Source organism: Paraphaeosphaeria sporulosa (genome assembly GCF_001642045.1).
Source record: "Paraphaeosphaeria sporulosa strain AP3s5-JAC2a unplaced genomic scaffold CC84scaffold_6, whole genome shotgun sequence".
Lineage (NCBI taxonomy): Eukaryota > Fungi > Ascomycota > Dothideomycetes > Pleosporales > Didymosphaeriaceae > Paraphaeosphaeria > Paraphaeosphaeria sporulosa.
The window spans coordinates 2510898-2529060 of record NW_017253365.1 but is presented as its reverse complement, the minus strand read 5'-3'; the positions used below and the strand labels follow the sequence as shown (position 1 = coordinate 2529060).

Below are 18163 nucleotides of genomic sequence, written 5' to 3'. Positions count from 1 at the left end.
AACCCTGCGTCGAAACGGCAACATGTACCGGTGCAAATTGGACCACGGGTCAGAATGGTACCAAGTATATCCCTGTTCCGATTGCGATTCCCATCGTATTCCAGGGAGTAGTGCCGGTAAAAGGTAGACCCAACAACAACAACAAGGATCCGAAGAAGAGTCAACAGAATCAGAAGTCGCAGAAGTCGCAAAAGTCCAAAGAGAATAAGACCAGTACGGAAGAAAAGAAGACTTCCAAATCGAAGGAAGAGAACACGTCTACACTTTCTAAGAGTATGACGTCTTCTGGGGTTTCTTCAGTCTCTTCTGTTTCATCCACCGCGGCCCCGGAATCCTCGACAACGCTTTCGACTGCGCTTTCGTCGTTTTCGAGCTCTATGATGAGCTCATCTTCTTTTTTGAGCTCCTCCTCTACGTTAAGCTCGATGAATACCTCGTACTCTACGTCGATGTACTCCAAATCTACTGTATCATCATCATCATCCTCCTCCTCCCCGGCAAACAGCACATCTTCCGCAGGTCCGTCTTGTCCGACTGGATCTGGACTGGAAATAAATGACGATGAGGGTATGTTGGCCTAACCTAAGTTCGCAAAATTGAAGCTGACTAACAGGGTTTTCCCAGGCGACGACTGGTCAGACGATGACTTCTCGTCTTGTCCCGCAGGAGTTGGTTTGTCTCAGGATGATGATGAGGGTAAGTACACGATGATTCAACCCGATTCGACAAAGCTAATAGAAATCTACTTAGGTGACAATGAGAATCCTGATGCTGGCACTTTCTGTCCACACAAGTCCTTGGAGCTCAACGATGAAGAAGGTAAGTTGAAACTCCCATAATGAAAATGTAGTGCAAACTACTAACAGGATGGAAGATTTCCAGCTTGGGGACTGGCACTTCGACAACTCGTCGAACATCCCAATTCCGGAGATCTCATTCAAACCGTCGTCAACGTCGTCAACGTCAACGCCGCACCTCTTCGGGCCGTCTCTTCCCCATCATACGACGTCCAAAATTCCGGCGGCGCCAACTTTGCCAACATCCGCTAATCGCCCGCATGAGACTCCACATATCACCATCACAGCCAGTCCCACCCCTGAAGCTGTAGATAAGACTGAGTACGTGTGCACCGACATGAGGGCTTATGCTGGGCCAAATGCCAAGGAAAATTGCCAGAATGATGAGTACTGCAAGTCATTCGAATGGTATGGCCCTCTTGGCAAAGATCCGATGCAGATGATGCCACCAGACCCGAATATGGTCAATGCCTGGAATGGTTGGGAGCGGACGTGCGAGCCTTACAAAGAAACCCCGGACTCGTATTACTGCAAGTCTTGCACACGTAGTCCCGCGGTATGCAAGATAATACGGGATTACAACAAGAACAACTGGCGTCCAGACAAGGAAGGAGCGCCGATTGAGGAATGCTGGGCAGATGAAATGTGTGAGAGCGACCGCACACATACGCGCATTTGTCATCACCGATCTCCCCGCGATGCGGGTCAACACATTGATCAACCGGACGCCGCGGTTTTCTGTATGGAATGTCCTCGCAACAGTCTCGTGGAACCAGACTCGAAAGGCTGTATGGCGCAAATGGACTTCAAAAATGACGGCCGACAAGACTTGCTGGGCACGGACAATGGCAGGAACCTGTACGACTGCTCCCCGCACTGTGTGCCCGACGTTTACGCCAACCGGTATTGTTTGGGAACCCAATGCATGAGCTGTCCGTACATGTTTATATGAACGTACTTGGGGACATCTTTTCCTACTTGATTTTGGCCCTGAGATTTGAGGCTCGCGCGAACGGCCTTACGTAACGGCTTGCTGGAGATTCATGGCTCCTAAAATAGCAGCTTCTCGTCAAATGGTAACACCCACACATGTTGAGGTGGTCCGTGGAGTTGGCAATGGTGAAGTCTGGTGGGTTCTAGCTTCGTCCCATGGGCGTAGTGGATAGAACATGAACCATGTGTAGAACATGTATAGCAGAATTACAAGGGGTATCACGGTGCATTAGCATCCCAAAGAGTGTACAGACGCTACCTTCTCGTGAGGCGCTGAGTGCTAGATAATTCCTTCTCGCCGTTGTGAAGGAGCCTAGACACGAACTTTTGCTGTATTTGCGTAGGCGAATTGTCGAAGTTTACGCAACTTGTCAGAGCTCGTCACTGGGCCGTTCTAGGCTTGTGTCGGCATCTGCGCGGCAATTCGGCTTTCGTCTGTTCCTGTGTGTACTAAATAGCGGCGGCATACACAAATCTCACTGCGAGAGTAAGTGATTTGACAAAATAAGATAAAATCCTGTATGGGTGTAGTCACAAAGAACCTCTGTATTCTCTGCGTGGAAAGTGGAAAGGTGGTTGAGCGACTTCAGTGGAGCGCGGGCACTCAAGTCACGTGATAGCTGCTGGTGCTTATTTAGAGATTATGACACGCCGGCCCACACCCCACGCTGTTCCACCCTACAATGACCTGACAACATCTCCTTGATTGGGACACAAAAGCCTTGTACGTGCAGGCTCTAGACACCACGACGTCGCTACGTGCTGGTGCGCACGTCGGACTGGATTTTACTACCAACTATGCATACATCCAACCTCTCCACAATCGGGTGCGCGATACGCCCCATCTTTGAAGTTGAAATGAGGGGCCTACGCAACAAAAGTACGGAGGATGATATAGAATCCAGTGCATCTTACTGTGCGAAATTTCGGCAATTGATCTTGCGGGGCCATCGCCAACCGCGTTAATATCGAAGGCTAAACGCAGGACCCCGGTATGATATGATATCCATAGACTTTTCGTAAAGAAACCGCATTTTGAAGGATCTAAAATGTCAGGTTCCATCAATCCAACATTGGCAACGTCGATCATTGGATCGAAAGCTGACTCCAGGTTCTCCGGGTTGGAATGGGGTATTACGACCCAATCTTGGCCGTCTGCATGAGTACAGTCTTTTTATATACTTCTGAATAACCCCGAATTTTTTTTTTGCGCCGCATCGCGCATCCCTCAACAGAGCTGCGAACTCCACAGATATCAACAAGATGCGTTTTGCCGCGACCTTCACGTCCTTGCTCTCGCTTATGGGAGTAATCTCTGCATCGCCATTCACCAAACGCCAGTCCACAGTTACCCAAGTCTACAAGTTCACTGGTTCCCCACTCAAAGCCGAGGGAATTGCCGTCCGCTCCAACGGTCAAATCCTCGTGACCTTCTTCGACAAGGGCGAAGCTTGGCTTGTTGACCCGCCTACGAAGAAAGCCAGCAAAGTTGCGACGTTCACCGACACAACATGTTCTGCGGCTATCGCCGAAGTCGCTCCCGACGTGTTTGCTGTCGTTGCTGGGAAGTACAGTAATAGCAATACGCCAGGGAGCTGGGGCGTGTGGAAAGTCGACTTCAGTGCAGGTGGGGCAACGCCCACGACTACACTAGTCAAGAAGGTTCCAGAGAGCGGTATGTGGAATGGACTTTCGGCTTTTAATAACGATACGGTGCTTGTGGGAGACGCGAGTAAGGGTGCGGTGTTCAAAGTGAACGTCAACACGGGCAATTACAGCATTGCTATCCAGGACAGCACTATGGCACCCGCGAGCGGCATGCCTATGGGGATTGATGGCATCCGATACGCGAATGGCAACATTTATTACACCAATATCTTCGCCCAAAAGTTCTACAAGATGCCCGTTGATGCGGAAGGCAAGAAGACCGGGAGCGCAGTTCAGATCTGGGGCAACCATATGGCAGACGATATGTACGTGTCACCTGAGGGTGTTGCTTATGTTGCAGCTTCGAGCGGCATCCAGAAGGTCACTGCCGACGGCAAAGTGAGTACTGTGGCATCCGTCCGAAGCGGAACGGCCGTTACCATCGGAGCGGACAAAGCCACGTTATTTGTGGCGGGAAGTGATGGGGTGATCTCTTCATTCAAGATTTGATAGAGATCTATATGTACCAGAGGATGGTGCACAGTGATGGAATGAACTGTAGACGGTGGACATTCAATAAAAGGTTCATCGGAGATAATGTCGCTGCTTGCTTTGCATCGTTTCCAGTCTGCGTCGGAGCTAGGTCGTACCTATCTGTCGGTACAGATTAGAGTCGCTTGAACAGCCCAAAGCCGAAGACCCAGCCGCTGTAGGAAACACGGTTAGCGTCGGCGATTGCGACGACGCATACGCAGTCGATAAAACGCCTCTCGCTACATGACGGCATCGACTACCAAAGTAGCTCGAAGCGCAATTTCAGGCGAGGATGTGAATATGGAGATACCTATTTGTGCATGCTGATTGGCTACAGTAAAGGATCCGTGATTCGCTATTGCTATGCGCAATGATTGGCTGTGGGCGAGCGCCCAGTGTCAGCATCAGGGCGCGGTGACCACGACGGGCCCTGGGGCATGAAGGATGAGTGATTTTAGTTGCCTGCTGTGCCGTCTGATTCCTACCACGCCTCACTCCATCAATTTATGCCTCCCTACTTCGCCTAGCATCAGATGTCGTTTCTGGTCTTGGATGAAGTACACATCACGTGATCAATCACTCTATGTCCTCAGTATCACTGTATGATGAATGTCCTCGAGCCTTCAAGTAGCGTGCTGTGATTAGGAAGAAAGAGTTCCAATTCTTTAAGCACAGTAATGGCCGATGGCATTGGCGTAGTCAACAAGATTAGGGCATGTCATGGCAGTTCAGCGCTATTGTCTTAGAAGGGATGCATGCTATGGCCCCGGTATTGGATTATTCCTATATCCATTCCGCTAACCAGGCAAATTTATGCCATTATCGGCTCCTCTTCCGTCGTTTGCATCCTAAGCTAAGGCCGATGAATCGGAGCATCGAAGTGACAATTGTACACACTGCTACCACCTAGGTAGTCAACCAGAGGATTGATTTACGGACCTTGAAAGACACCCATCCCATTCAAAGGTAACCTAGGAACTTCCTGAGCTTCTGAATTCTTTTGCGGCACGGATTGCCGCTAATGTCGTATTCGTAGTCGTGTTAGGTTGATCATAACCTGAGGCACTGGAACTCCCACATGATCTACATTGATTCAGCTATATTGAACTCCGCCTGCTTCAGATACGGAATAGTCATAATCGTGCGCGATTGCATTTAGCTGAATTGGAGCCTGCCTAAAAACAAAGTCCGTGATTTCGCAGCAAAATAGGAAGTTTGGGCGTTCCGAGTGCTGCACGTGGGCATCGAAAGACGAGGCAGTTTGCGGCGTAGTTGTAAGTAGGCATCATTATAGGTAGGTTATCTTTAACGAGGGTGGTCAGACTACTAGCAGAAGGATCCACACAGTATTGGAGGGGCGAACGCTAGCTTGGGGCCAGGATGTGACGTGCGCCACACAACTCGTGTCTGCTGCAGTTGAGCGTAGTTGACTGTAAAGGCTGGTATAAATATTGAAAGCATTCTCGCAGACAGTATTGTTCGTTGTAATTAGACTTGTCCATTAAGTCCTACTCCAAGTTCCCCCTATTCTTTTACAAATCTTTTGCTGCGCCAACACTGCAGCGACAATGAAGGTGGGGGCCTATCAAACTTCTTTGCTCGCACTTGCAAGCTTGCGATCTATTTTTGCCTTGCCTGTCTTGGAAAGAGATAGACCATACAGGCACCCAATAGCACGTATACCTATCTCTTCTGCACTTACGACTACCCCTGGAATTACACCAAATCTCCATATTCTTGATAAAGCCAACTTGCTGAGTGAGGGCACTGTTGTACCAGGCTTAGTTGGTCCGGATCTCAACCCAACCCCAGCAAGGCGCCAAAAGCGTAGTGTGATTGGGGGTGAGAGTCGCTATCTGCAGACGAAGACCGGAAATCCTTGGGACTACGTGGGACGCCTCGAATGGGCAGTCGGAACCTCAGGTTACCGCTGCAGCGGCGCTCTCGTCGGTCCTCGCCATCTTGCTACGGCGCGCCACTGCTTCAACACGACGAATACGGCCATCACGTACACGTTCCGTCCGAACTATAACCAAGGCGCCAATGGCTACACGGCCGCTCAAGTTACCAACATCCTTTACGTCTCCGGGAGCCTGACAGATACCTGCACTTATGGTGATGATTGGGCTGTCATGATTCTCAACCAACGGCTTGGTGACAAGTATGGATACTTTGGCGCCAAGCAGTTCACGGGCACAACAGCCACATTCTGGCACGAAGGTATGTGGAATGTCCCGCTTCATTTCGCAGTTTCAGAATATGCTGACAATCATAAAGGTTATCCCTACGATCTGGGCAACTCAGAACGCCCGTATGTTGAACAGAGCATAAGCGGGAAGAACGTCTCAACATGCAACAGCGGCACTACAGGTCCCATACTCACAAAAGCTGATGCTTCAGATGGACAGTCTGGAGGTCCGCTCTGGTTACTTCCCGAGGCTGACGGGGTGCGGTACACGTACGGAGTGTTGTCTGCTGGGTCTACCACAGACACATTGTTTGCAGGAAGAACTGCCTTTGTGAACGCCGTCGCGCAGGCGAGGTCTCAGTACCCTTGAGTCGATGATTATAGTAAGGGATGTATGTAGCGGTGATATAAGGCGCAACAAACATTTAAAATTGAAAGCAGTCGCAATGTTTTCATCTCAGGGTGCAATTGTCTCTTCTTTCCATCGTTCCTACAATAGGATAGAACCACCTGGTCTTACGAGAGTGGTTTCAATATGTCGAAGTCCGCTATATGCAAGATATCTTTGCGCTTCAACATGGAGCGCGTTTCGGACAATCTTCGCAGCTAAGTTTCTCGCCCTTTGGAGGGTGGCTCGAATACCGGAGAAATTGCTAAGCGATCCTCGCTGCAATAAACTCCGTCCTGGGACGAGTCACCCTTGCGAATTTTCGCGGCGAAAATACACGCAAATTAAAACGAGGCATTTGCGGGGTACCCCACGCTCCCAGTCCTCCGACCCCGAGCAAATTAGAGCGAAGCCCGCCTCTCTTCTCCCTTTCACTGGAACTACCTCATCCAGATGTCTAGTAATTTCGAGTATAAAAAGGATGTCTGGGCGGCGTAGACCTATAGTTGTGATTGTTCTTATAAGCAAATATAAGGGTTCAACATGAAGATTTCTAAAGCGATCGGTTATCTGTCCACCCTTGTTCAACTGGCCTTCGCGGCCTCTCCACGCACAAAATATAACTTCAACTCCGACTGGCGCCTCTTTGTAGGCGATCCCAAAGGCGCGCAAGATCCTTCTTTTGAAGACAAAGATTGGAAGTCCATCACTACACCGCACGCCTGGAATGAGGACGATGCATTCCACGTAAGCATTGACAATTTGTCAACCGGAGTCGCTTGGTACCGCAAGCACTTCAAGCTTCCCTCTTCTGCCAATGGGAAGAAGGTCTTTTTGGAATTCGAAGGAATCAGACATGGTGGCGAATTTTATCTGAACGGCAACTGGATAGGGCGCAGTGAGAATGGTGTCATGGCATTCGGATTTGATATTAGCAACGCTACATTTCAGAACGACAATGTGATCGCTGCACGAATCGACAACGCATGGAACTACCACGAAGTCTCAACTGGCTCCACATTTCAATGGTCCGACAAGAACTTCTACGCCAATTACGGAGGCATCAACAAGAACGTCTATCTTCACGTCACAGATCGTCTATACCAGACACTGCCTCTCTATTCCAATTTGGGAACAACTGGCGTGTATGTATATCCGAGCGACATCGACATCGATGCTAGGAACGCAAATGTTACGGTGGAAGTACAGGTCCGGAATGACTACAATAGCTCTAAAACCTTTAGTTTTCGAGTCGAAATTTCAGATCCGCATCGATCGATTGTCAAGTCATTTCCTGCAGCACAGTATACGCTTCAACCCAACGAGACACGTACCATTGCTGCATCTTCTGTTGTCTCCGACCTCGAATTTTGGAGTTGGGGCTATGGATATCTCTACGATATACAAACCATTTTGAGCATCAACGGCACTAACATCGATAGCGTTAATACACGCACTGGATTTCGTAAGACCAAGTTCTCCAACGGGATGTTCCAGCTTAATGACCGCGTTCTCCATTTAAAGGGGTATGCACAACGTACTACCAACGAATGGCCTGCTCTTGGGTCTGCCGTTCCTGCTTGGCTCTCAGACTTCTCTAATAAGCTTATCACAAGCAGTAATGGCAACTTGGTCAGGTGGATGCACGTAACACCATGGAAACAAGACGTTGAATCCTGCGACAGGCTCGGTCTACTCCAGGCTATGCCAGCAGGTGATTCTGAAGGCGATGTCACTGGCAGACGGTGGGAACAGCGTGTCGAACTGATGAGGGATGCCATCATCTACAACCGGAACAACCCTAGCATAGTATTCTATGAGGGTGGCAACTCTGGAATAAGCGAGGATCACCAGCAACAACTCAAAGACGTACGAGATAAGTACGATCCAAAAGGCGGTAGAGCTATGGGAGCTCGTGAGATGTTGGCCTCAAAGGTTGCCGAGTATGGTGGCGAGATGTTGTACATCAACAAAGGCTCGCGCATTCCCTTTTGGCAGATGGAGTACTCTCGGGATGAAGGCCTCCGCAAGTATTGGGACAATTACTCTCCACCATACCATCCCGATGGCGAAGGTGAAGGTGATGGACCAACGTATAATCGCAATCAGGACTCTCATGCAATCGAGAATGCTGAGCGATGGTTCGACTATTACGAACAACGTCCTGGCACAGGCAAACGTGTCAACGCAGGCGGCGTTAACATCATCTTTTCCGACTCAAATACGCACCATCGCGGCACAGAAAACTATCGCCGATCCGGAGAGGTTGATGCCGTGAGGCTACCAAAGGACGGGTGGTATGCGCATCGAGTGATGTGGGACAATTGGGTTGACCTCGAACAATCAGCCACGTACATCATTGGACACTGGAATTACAATGTCAGCACAACGAAGACCGTGACGGTAATTTCGACGGCCGATAGGGTAGAGCTGAAGCTTAACGGGGAATCATTGGGTTCGGCAACACCCAGGAAGCGCTTCTTGTTCGCCTTTACCAACGTAACATGGCAAGAGGGTACGCTCGAAGCTATCGGATACACAGATGGAAAGCAGTCGTCTTCGGATGTGCGCAGAACTGCAGGAAAGCCAGTGGCCATCAAGCTGACTCCACGTACCTCACCGCTTGGCTTTTTGGCCGATGGGGCAGACATAGCTCTTGTCGATATCGAAGTGGTTGATGCCGATGGAGAACGAAATCCTATCAGTCTCAACATCATAGATTTCACGCTTTCGGGCGAAGCAGAATGGCGCGGCGGCATTGCCCAAGGACCAGAAAACTATATACTGTCCAAAACGTTGCCTGTGGAGAATGGCATCAATCGGATACTCCTGCGGTCAACTACCAAATCCGGCGCTGTCACGCTAAAAGCTTCCGCAGACGGTTTAAAGTCTGCTTCGGTCACGCTGACTAGCGAGGTTTTTAACGTCGAGTCTGGTCTCAGTACTCAAATACCCGCTTCAGGCTTGAGCAATGACTTGTCCCGCGGTCCCACCCCAAGAGGCTCTCCGTACACCCTTAGTCGCAACGCACTTACAGTCATCTCCGTCACTGCAACAAGCAATTCCGCCAATGCTAGCCTCTCTTACGACGACAACGAGTATTCTACGTGGTCGAGCTCCGGCAGTGCTACCAACTCGACCATCACGTATGAACTCGCGAAGACGTCTAATGTTGAACAGGTTGTGCTCAAGCTGAGCAACTTTCGTACCAAGCAGTATCCATTGACGGTGAAAGTAGACGATGTAGAGGTGTGGAGTGGAACAACGGCGACAAGCCTAGGTTATGTCACCTTAAAATTTGAAGGAACAAAAGGTAAGAGCATCAGCCTTGTGAGACGGGGCACGGGTGAGATCGGTATTACCGAGGCGGAGATTTATGCGGCCATCTGACGTCCAACAACCGTTTGAATTACTGAAGAGGCCGGTACGTCCCTGTGGAAGACCTATTTCTTACTATTCGCAGTAGGCATAGGTATAATACTGTACTCAATCGTCCTCTGGGCGGCCTCCTACGCTCCTTCTATATGCGGTTAGCGCATTGTATTGCGTCATACATGTCTCGTGTTACCTGCTCGCGTTACAACGGGTGCGACATCGGCATCTCGTCAGAGCGAATATCATGAACGTTTTTTTGTATACCCAGGTATATTGCCCATCACCTGCCCTAGGAATGGTTCAACTGCGGTCAATGTGGAGCTCATGGGGTCCCAAGAGCGGGATACGCGGAACAGGATGCTTCATTGAGTATGGTATCTTGGCTTACTGCCGGCGTAGGACCGCGTTCATTATCCGACTCCTTCGACTTCCAAACGCATGCTGGTGTATATATTTGAGGACTCTCAATGCTTGTAACGAACGCGTTTTCAAGCTTTTTAAGGGCTTGGGCAAGCTCAGTGAATATGCGTTTCAATTTCCAGCATGTTTTGGCCGCCTCCACATTGCCAACATGTTTTGCAACGTTGGGCGGATTGACCGTTTCTCTTGATGGATACGGGAGCTTTTTCGGAACGACCATCAACCAGACTTTAACACAGCAACCTCTTCCGGCTGGGGTTGATGCTTGGCTTGGGATTGACTACGCCACTCAGCCTACTGGAAAGGATAGGTTCGCTCCAGTTACCTTTGCAAAATCGTTTTCGGGCATCAAGAACGCAACACAATATGGCTATACTTGCGTACAAGATCCGACAACGAACCCGTACCCGATGGACGAGGCATGCCTTAATTTCAACGTATATCGACCGCAAGGCTTCAATTTTAGGGAAAGACTTCCGGTCTTTGTTTGGATACACGGTGTAAGGCATTTTGCCAGAAGATATTAGTCGCTATCGGCATTAATAAACGATAGGGCGCTTTCCTCACCGGTTCTGCAAGGTCTTTTGATGGAGCATCGTTTGTCGCAAATTCGAAAGAACCACTAATAGTGGTCACCTTCAACTATAGGGTATGTCGATGTTTTAGAGATTTGACCTCACTTCACAAGCTTATCAATCTTAGGTCAACTCGTTAGGCTTCTTACCAACTCCTGCATTTGAACGTCTAGGTCTTCTGAACCTTGGATTGCTAGACCAACAACTTCTGCTGCAATTCTTGCAGAAACACATCTCGACATTCGGTGGAGATGCAGAACGAATAACGATAGGAGGCCGCTCAGCTGGTGCGCATTCTGTTGGTATTCATCTTTTCCACAACTACAACAAGACCAGAGGTCCTTCTCCGTTATTTTCGCAAGCCCTTCTCCAATCCGGAAGCGTCACTTCTCGTTCCTTCCCTAACGCTTCATACCCGCTCTACCAAGCCCAATTCTCCAGGTATCTTGATCTTATCGGATGTGCAGGATCTGCCAACGGAACTGACGAAGAGCTACTCGGCTGCTTGCGCGCTGCTCCCATTGACGCGATCCAAAACGCAAGCAGTCTCCTCTTCACGGAGAGTGAATACGCAATTACCTGGCCGTTCCAGCCCACGAAAGGGGGTCCACTTCTCGAGCAGGCCGGTTCGGTATCCGGGAAAAACGGACAGTTCTATCACATCCCTACCATCACGACGAATGTTCCAGATGAGGCCAAATACTACTCGCCTGGCGACCTAGTCTCCAATGATGACTTCCTCGCCTACGTACACAACCTTATACCTGGGCTCACGACACAAGATCTAAGTGATTTGGAGGAGCTCTATCCCGATCCCACAAATTCCACAAACAGTAACTACTCGAACAGTCCTAATTCGACGCAGTATAATCGTGTGAGCGCCGCTCTGACCGACTTTATGTACGTGTGCCCTGGACAAGAAACCGCCGTGCGCATGTCTACCGCCGGAGTCCCGGTCTATAAATTAGTCTTTGCGACCAACAACTCATTCCCCACCTGGAGAGGCATTCCGCATACCTCAGATACGAAATATACATGGGCGGAATCGCTGCAGGGCGGAAGCAAAGGTATACAATACCCAGAAGTCGGAAAGCTTCTTCACGCATACTTTGCGGACTTTGTGGTATCTGGCAGTCCTAATGGAAAGCAAAGCCAGGACGCGCCAGCATGGGAGAAGTATGTTGACGGAGGTAAGACAAAGCCTGGTCTGCAGCTGAGAATTGAACCTTTTGGAAACAGTAGGGTTGAGGGCGATGGCATCAGGAGGGTTCAATGTGAGTGGTGGAGAGACGCAACCAGGGCTGCAAGACTCGAGAAATAGTTCGTACCATGATGTGTGGATAAATCAGATATCTACAAGAAACCCATTTGCAGCACACTGATGAGCTGCTCAGACACTAAACACTTAAACAATACATGGAAATACCGCCACATCCTGAAACGTTATGAATACCGCTGGTATCGATCCAAAGATATCGGACGCCTAACTCTGCAGTGACGATGATCGTATCAGTGAAGGTTTGGGGAAGGATCGCCATACAGAACGTGTGGAAATGAGTTCGGCTGACGATGTTTTCAGTGATCGTATATAAGATGTGCTTCTGCTCTTCCCCCAAGTCATCCTAACAGGGTGATAAGGTAATATAGTATACACCTGCGCCGGACTCGGAGATATGAAGACGAAGGGAATCATTTCCTACATCTAGGACTCCCTTGGCCAGCAATGGGGCTGCCCCTAGTGAACAGCGAAGTTCCTGGTGGCTTTCATCGCATATGCAAAGCTATACCCGAAAGAGTTGAGAACTTGTTCGCCGGTCTGGCAATTCAGGGAATTCCAGTTGAACAGTTCGACTGACATGACCTGCAAAGCTCAATCAGCCATTGGGATCTGGCCAAGGATCAAGCTGACATACCTCGCACAGCGCGAACTCCTAACAAGGATCGGAAATTGATACCTGTGACACGAAGTGTGTTGAAGAGGGCATTACTCATGGCACAATGTTGGGATAAGAGCTCACAAGTCGTGTAATAATCCTTCAACTCGTGTGGTTACAACACTTTCCTGTCTATGTTGATGCGGGTGTAACAACAACACTATCTAGAGCCGGGTAATTCTGATACACAGGTCGCAATCTCTGTGGCAAAGCGGAAAGCGAATACATTGTCGATGAAGCAGGTCCAGCGTTCATTCAGATGCCAGTTCCCTCCCAACAACTGCATCCTGGATTTGTTTTTAATATCTCCCGTATCCATCAGTGCTTTGAGTCTCGGCCGCAGAAGATCTTGTAAGCTCGCCTTTGGTATTTTTTTTGGGTTCAGGCGAACCGTGTTCGTGTTCAAGTCTAAGTTGGTAAACATCCTCCATGGCTCTTGAGAAGTTCGGGATTCTCAGTTTGAAATAGTCTGACGAATATTTTGCGGAGCTCCAAGTGGAGGCTTATGCAGCATTCTCGAGGAGTTCACCGTCGATGGTGTTGACCACTTCTGCTGAAGCACGCGGGCGGTTTTCTGAGGATTCGATTAGTGCAGCATTATCGGTGTCTGAAGTACGCTCCATTTCGTCGAGACTTCCTAAGAGTGCATTACAACTCTTCTTCAAAGCCTATAAGTCGCCTGATAAGTGAGTAGCATTCGACAACCAGTGAACGTATTCGATACACGCCTGAATGTTGAGCGATGCATGAGCCGACAAGTGGGACAGGCTGCAATGAAGCAAAGGACTGACCCCGCGCCCGCTCAGCCACACTATAAATCAACGTTACACAGCCGCAGGATCTTACGAGCGTCAGCTTGCAGAGACTGTAGGTACATACTTGTAAGTAACACTCAAGCTAGACTGAGACATGTGTCCTCAATGTAACGAGCTTATGTTTCAGCCATATACAACCTGAACATGCAATAAGTTTTCAATGCTCGCACAAATTGTACGTATCGAAATTACTCTCGACGGCATGATTGCACTTCGTCCTCTCCTTCATCAACTCCAGTCGATATGTTTTGGCTTCATCCAATGTCATGAGACCTCTCTTAGTAACCTCGTCAGCATGTGCACCTTCCGCCCATGACATCTGCTGCGGTGGTACATCCGCCGTGGACACAATCCGCATGTGTGGGTCCACAAGCCAAAGAACCAAGTACCTCCGATGGCCTGGTTTTGTCTTATCTGCAAGACTAAACGGCTCAACCTTGTGTTGCATGGTATTCGGGAACGCAATGATGCGGCCATGACGGGTGGCGATGCTTCCAATCTCCTGGGCAGCCAGCTCTTCATGCATGGCTTCTGTGCCAAATGTGATGGATAGCGGAACATGGTCAGATTGCTCGTACACCAAATTCGCCTCATCGAGGGAAGCTTCTTGGCTGAATGTGATGCGCGACTCCGTAACGTTGTCGACGTCATAGTAGTAAATCGAGGTGGCCACAATGCTCTCGTTGAGCATGCCTTCGAGATGCCAGCTGCCTCCCGCATAATCTGGCTTCTCGGGCGTGAGCTCAATCGAGGAAAGCTTGACGATGACTTGGAGGCCGTGTTCTCGAAACTCGTCTTCAATGCATTGTTTTGTCTGGCTAGATTTCCACGTTTCATAATTCTTAAAGTCGCCCGGCTCGGGATGAATGACCGTACGCGTTCGCTGAAACACTTCTTCAATAGCATCCAGAAGGTCCCAGTCTATCATCTCGTTTAGGTCCTCCGGAATCACCCTGCGCTGGTCCAAGGGTATTCTGTGCTTTCTCCAGTGTGCCATGAGCTGGGGGCTATCGGGCTGGGCAAGGTATTCTTTGATCTGTGGGGCCAGCAAGGGAATTCGGCCCTCGTCTTCGTTAATCTCATCCAAAAAGGGTGCTTCTCGTGGTTCGGTTACTCCCTCCATAGTTTTGATGCGAAGACAAGAACTTCGGTTGAACCCCTTGACCAAAACACTATTCCACAATGGAACGGACTTCGCGATTATTCGCTCAATGATCTCATAAAGCTTCCTATACTCTATCGGATGCAAGTTGTTGATATACGAGGTGATATTCACATCAGTGCCTTTGTCACTAACAAATCGAACCTCAGAAGGAAGCCACTGGAAGCATGTTGAACACAATTGGCTAAGATCTTGGGAGCGGGACCATCTATAACCTCTCGGGATTTCTCCGCCTTTTTCGACGATTGAACCTTCCCCCAAGAACTCAAAACAGGTTTCCCTGCCCACCTTTCCGGCTGTCGTAGACCTTGATCGACCCGATACCAGGGGATACAGGGAAGGATGGACTAAGTTGAGGACTTTTGATTCAGAGTTTGGATGCCAGTCTTTCTGATCATCGCCTACCGCCAGCAAAGGCTCCACTGCTTGTCTTAGGTCGACCGCAAGGCTCTCAGATATGAGGATATCGCTCTTGACGCATCTGGTTTGGGCGTCCAATGTCGGTACGAACATTTGCTGTTCGAAGTCTTTCGATTTATCGCGCAGCTCGTTGATGCACCAGTCGAATGTTTTGTCACTGATCATGCCGTCTGGCATTGCTTGGACTTCCTCATGCCATTTGTGCACAATAGTCTCATCGAAGATCTTGACATGCCACATTGGTTTATCGGTAATCGAGTTCATGAGTGCGAGCATTGCTATCTCGCGCACCGTCAGACGCTCCGCTTGGTAATCGCTTATACCGTGTCGAAAACGGCGATCATCAAGCCAGCCGTAATGTTTCTCGTCGAGGTGCCTAGGTAACTGGAAAGGCTTTGCTTTGGAAACGATTCCATCTACAATGGCTTTGGAACTGTAGTTCTTTTCGTGACAGGTCCCTGTGCCCACATTCGCGTACTGGTGTCCTCTCAATCGTGCAAGTACGCGGTATGGGTAGGAAGATGAGAATTGTCGGTAGGCAAGGCATGCCGGCCTTGATCGTGTCGTGTACCGAAACAACATATTGAGATTCGAAAAGCTTAACCGTAAAGATTAGGTTTTCCGCATGACGAACAGTTCGCGGGGATATGTTCGTACTGAGGATGCTGTAAAGGGGGATTCCACGCTAGCTTGTTTTGTACAAAATGGCAGCGGGCACTACCCTCGTCTACGAATGCGATCTAGTCATACCATGGCTGCTACTGAGACAGAGTAATTACAGCGTATCACGCCGCTATGGTATTCATTCGCTGCAGCGTCCTGTCAACGCTGCGGCGATCTGCGGACTTCTTCCCGCTCGTCTCCACACGTACTCCGCATCACGCTAGCCAGTGTTGTCCCTTCTGGACGTTATCGGCGTCACCCCTCATGACGATTATCCTTTCCAGGCTATCACGACATTTCTCCAACCTACCTCCCGTCTATTTTAACAGCAGCTTGGAACCGTCATTCACCACACCATGGCAAGCCCAAAGACTAACCGCCTCATCCTCGGTCTCATGACCATTGGACCAGACACCGAACTCGGCGCCCGCATAACCTCTCTCGACACCTACAAGCAATGTCTCGATTACCTCTCTAAAAAGGGCTACCACGAGCTCGACACCGCAGGCTCCTACGTCGGCGGCAAACAAGAGGCCTTCACACGCGACGCCGATTTCCGCTCGCGCGGCTTCGAAATTGCGTCAAAAGTATACCCCGTGCAGCCCGGCGACCATGAACCCGAAAAGCTCCGTTCGAAATGGCTTGCCAGCCTGGAGAAGCTCGGCGTCGACTCCACAGACATACTGTACCTGCACGCCCCGGACCGCGCCACGCCCTTCGAGACAACCCTTGAGTGCGTCAACCAGCTGTACCAGGAAGGCCGCTTCAAGAAGCTCGGCCTGAGCAACTACGCCGCCTGGGAAGTCGCCGAGATCGTCGGCATCTGCGAGCGCCGCGGCTTCGTCAAGCCCGCCATCTACCAGGGCATGTACAACGCCATCACGCGCGCGCTGGAAGCCGAGCTGCTGCCCTGCCTGCGCAAGTTCAACATTGATCTGGTCATCTACAACCCGCTCGTAGGCGGGCTGTTCTCGGGGAAGTACTCGACGTTGGATGCGCCGGCCGAGGGGCGCTTCTCCGACAAGGTGAACTACGGGAAGATGTACCGGGAGAGGTACTTCAAGGAGTCGGTGATAGACGCGCTGGCGCTCGTGGAGCCGGTCGCGAAGGAGCATGGGGTGCCGCTGATCGAGGTGGCGCTGAGGTGGTGTGTGCATCATAGCAAGCTTAAGATGCGCAGTGAGGGCGGGAATGACGGGGTTATCATTGGTATCAGCTCGTATGAGCAGCTGGAGCAGAATGTCGAGGCTTTCGAGAAAGGACCGCTGCCACAACCTCTGGTCGATGTGTTGGATAAGGCATGGGAGCGGACCAGAGGCGATGCGGTTACGTACTGGCGGTAGCTTGGATTGCGGCTGTAAGCCAAGGCGGGCCTCACCGAAGCAAATGCAAAGCTTGTTCGTTCGATGAGAAATTGTGTCTAGCATGGTGATCAGCTGTCTTAGCAAATCACTGTTGGCCGGTGGAAGTCCGCATGGGAGATTGAAAGCTGTAAGTTTCATGTCAACACCAATCACACAAAAAAGCCACGCAGAACATAACGGCATCTACACGTTTATACACGTCCTGAGGTCAACTTCGTCATCACATCACTCAGCAACGAAGAGCATTCTCCAACACGCATGTACCAAAGTCCCTGTCCAGGCTGATAACGGCAAGTGCAGCCAAACGAGCCAACGCCAGGCAGTATACCCGGAACAAGCAGCCACTACATCGCAGCAGGAGGACATCAATTCCCACCACCGTCGGGCAGAAGGGCACGAGCACGGGTCTCAACTGGAACCACACCGCAAACAACCCGAGAAGACGCGCGCACGCTGCAACGACCAGAACCTCCAAATCCACCCCGCGGCCGCACACCACCAAAGCTATGCGCAAACCCGGGACCGTTCTTCCAGACGAGCACGCACGCACCGGCTCCGCGGTATCGTCCATGTGGGACTCAGCTTGCCCGGTTCTTTTCATCCACATCGTCTCCAACCACCGCGCAACATCATCACGTCTGCCCTTCTTCCGGCATGCTTCAATGCTCAAAGACACAGGTCAAGCGATCCATGCCTCCTACGCAGCCTTCTCCGCACCCTCTGCCTTCCCCGCATGCAGCCACCTTGCATAGTCGGCTCTTGGCCCCGAAATCCAAGGCGTGCATTTGCCGAGCTGTAGTGTCACACTCGCACTACAGGTACTGGTTACCACGCTTCTAGCGTGCATGCAGCTCCCACGTTGCGCATGGGAACATGAAACAGTGCCTA

The 18163-nt window shown here is 50.3% G+C and overlaps 7 protein-coding genes across 7 annotated transcripts; 6 read left to right on the top strand and 1 right to left on the bottom strand.

Annotated features, from left to right (window-relative positions):
• The first annotated feature begins 249 nt into the window (after window positions 1-249).
• Window positions 250-1834, top strand: CC84DRAFT_1260472 (uncharacterized protein). Its single transcript, XM_018184988.1, has 4 exons — window positions 250-567; window positions 625-696; window positions 751-819; window positions 875-1834. Exons 1-4 carry the CDS (start codon window positions 276-278, stop codon window positions 1747-1749), a joined length of 1308 nt encoding a protein of 435 aa, XP_018035621.1. The 5' UTR covers window positions 250-275; the 3' UTR covers window positions 1750-1834.
• Window positions 1835-3046: 1212 nt separating this feature from the next.
• On the top strand, window positions 3047-4214 carry CC84DRAFT_1248080 (uncharacterized protein). Its single transcript, XM_018184248.1, has one exon. The coding sequence runs from the start codon at window positions 3054-3056 to the stop codon at window positions 3945-3947; it is 894 nt and encodes a 297-aa protein (XP_018035620.1). The 5' UTR covers window positions 3047-3053; the 3' UTR covers window positions 3948-4214.
• Window positions 4215-5539: 1325 nt separating this feature from the next.
• On the top strand, window positions 5540-6575 carry CC84DRAFT_1206703 (trypsin-like serine protease; the record flags this gene model as incomplete). The annotated part of the gene is made up of 2 exons (XM_018182044.1): window positions 5540-6191; window positions 6249-6575. The coding sequence occupies 2 exons, from the start codon at window positions 5540-5542 to the stop codon at window positions 6527-6529; spliced, it is 933 nt and encodes a 310-aa protein (XP_018035619.1). The 3' UTR covers window positions 6530-6575.
• A 515-nt stretch (window positions 6576-7090) lies between these two features.
• CC84DRAFT_1248076 (putative cell-associated beta-galactosidase) lies at window positions 7091-10096 on the top strand (the record flags this gene model as incomplete). Its single annotated transcript, XM_018184247.1, has 1 exon — window positions 7091-10096. The coding sequence occupies one exon, from the start codon at window positions 7091-7093 to the stop codon at window positions 9935-9937; it is 2847 nt and encodes a 948-aa protein (XP_018035618.1). The 3' UTR covers window positions 9938-10096.
• A 108-nt stretch (window positions 10097-10204) lies between these two features.
• Window positions 10205-12314, top strand: CC84DRAFT_1165559 (alpha/beta-hydrolase). The gene is made up of 3 exons (XM_018178746.1): window positions 10205-10842; window positions 10896-10991; window positions 11045-12314. The coding sequence occupies exons 1-3, from the start codon at window positions 10447-10449 to the stop codon at window positions 12236-12238; spliced, it is 1686 nt and encodes a 561-aa protein (XP_018035617.1). The 5' UTR covers window positions 10205-10446; the 3' UTR covers window positions 12239-12314.
• A 1509-nt stretch (window positions 12315-13823) lies between these two features.
• CC84DRAFT_1248069 (uncharacterized protein) lies at window positions 13824-15830 on the bottom strand (the record flags this gene model as incomplete). Its single annotated transcript, XM_018184246.1, has 1 exon — window positions 13824-15830. The coding sequence occupies one exon, from the start codon at window positions 15828-15830 to the stop codon at window positions 13824-13826; it is 2007 nt and encodes a 668-aa protein (XP_018035616.1).
• A 339-nt stretch (window positions 15831-16169) lies between these two features.
• On the top strand, window positions 16170-17430 carry CC84DRAFT_1165558 (putative aflatoxin B1-aldehyde reductase GliO-like protein). The gene has a single exon (XM_018178745.1). It carries the CDS (start codon window positions 16268-16270, stop codon window positions 17252-17254), a length of 987 nt encoding a protein of 328 aa, XP_018035615.1. The 5' UTR covers window positions 16170-16267; the 3' UTR covers window positions 17255-17430.
• The last annotated feature ends 733 nt before the right edge of the window (window positions 17431-18163 follow it).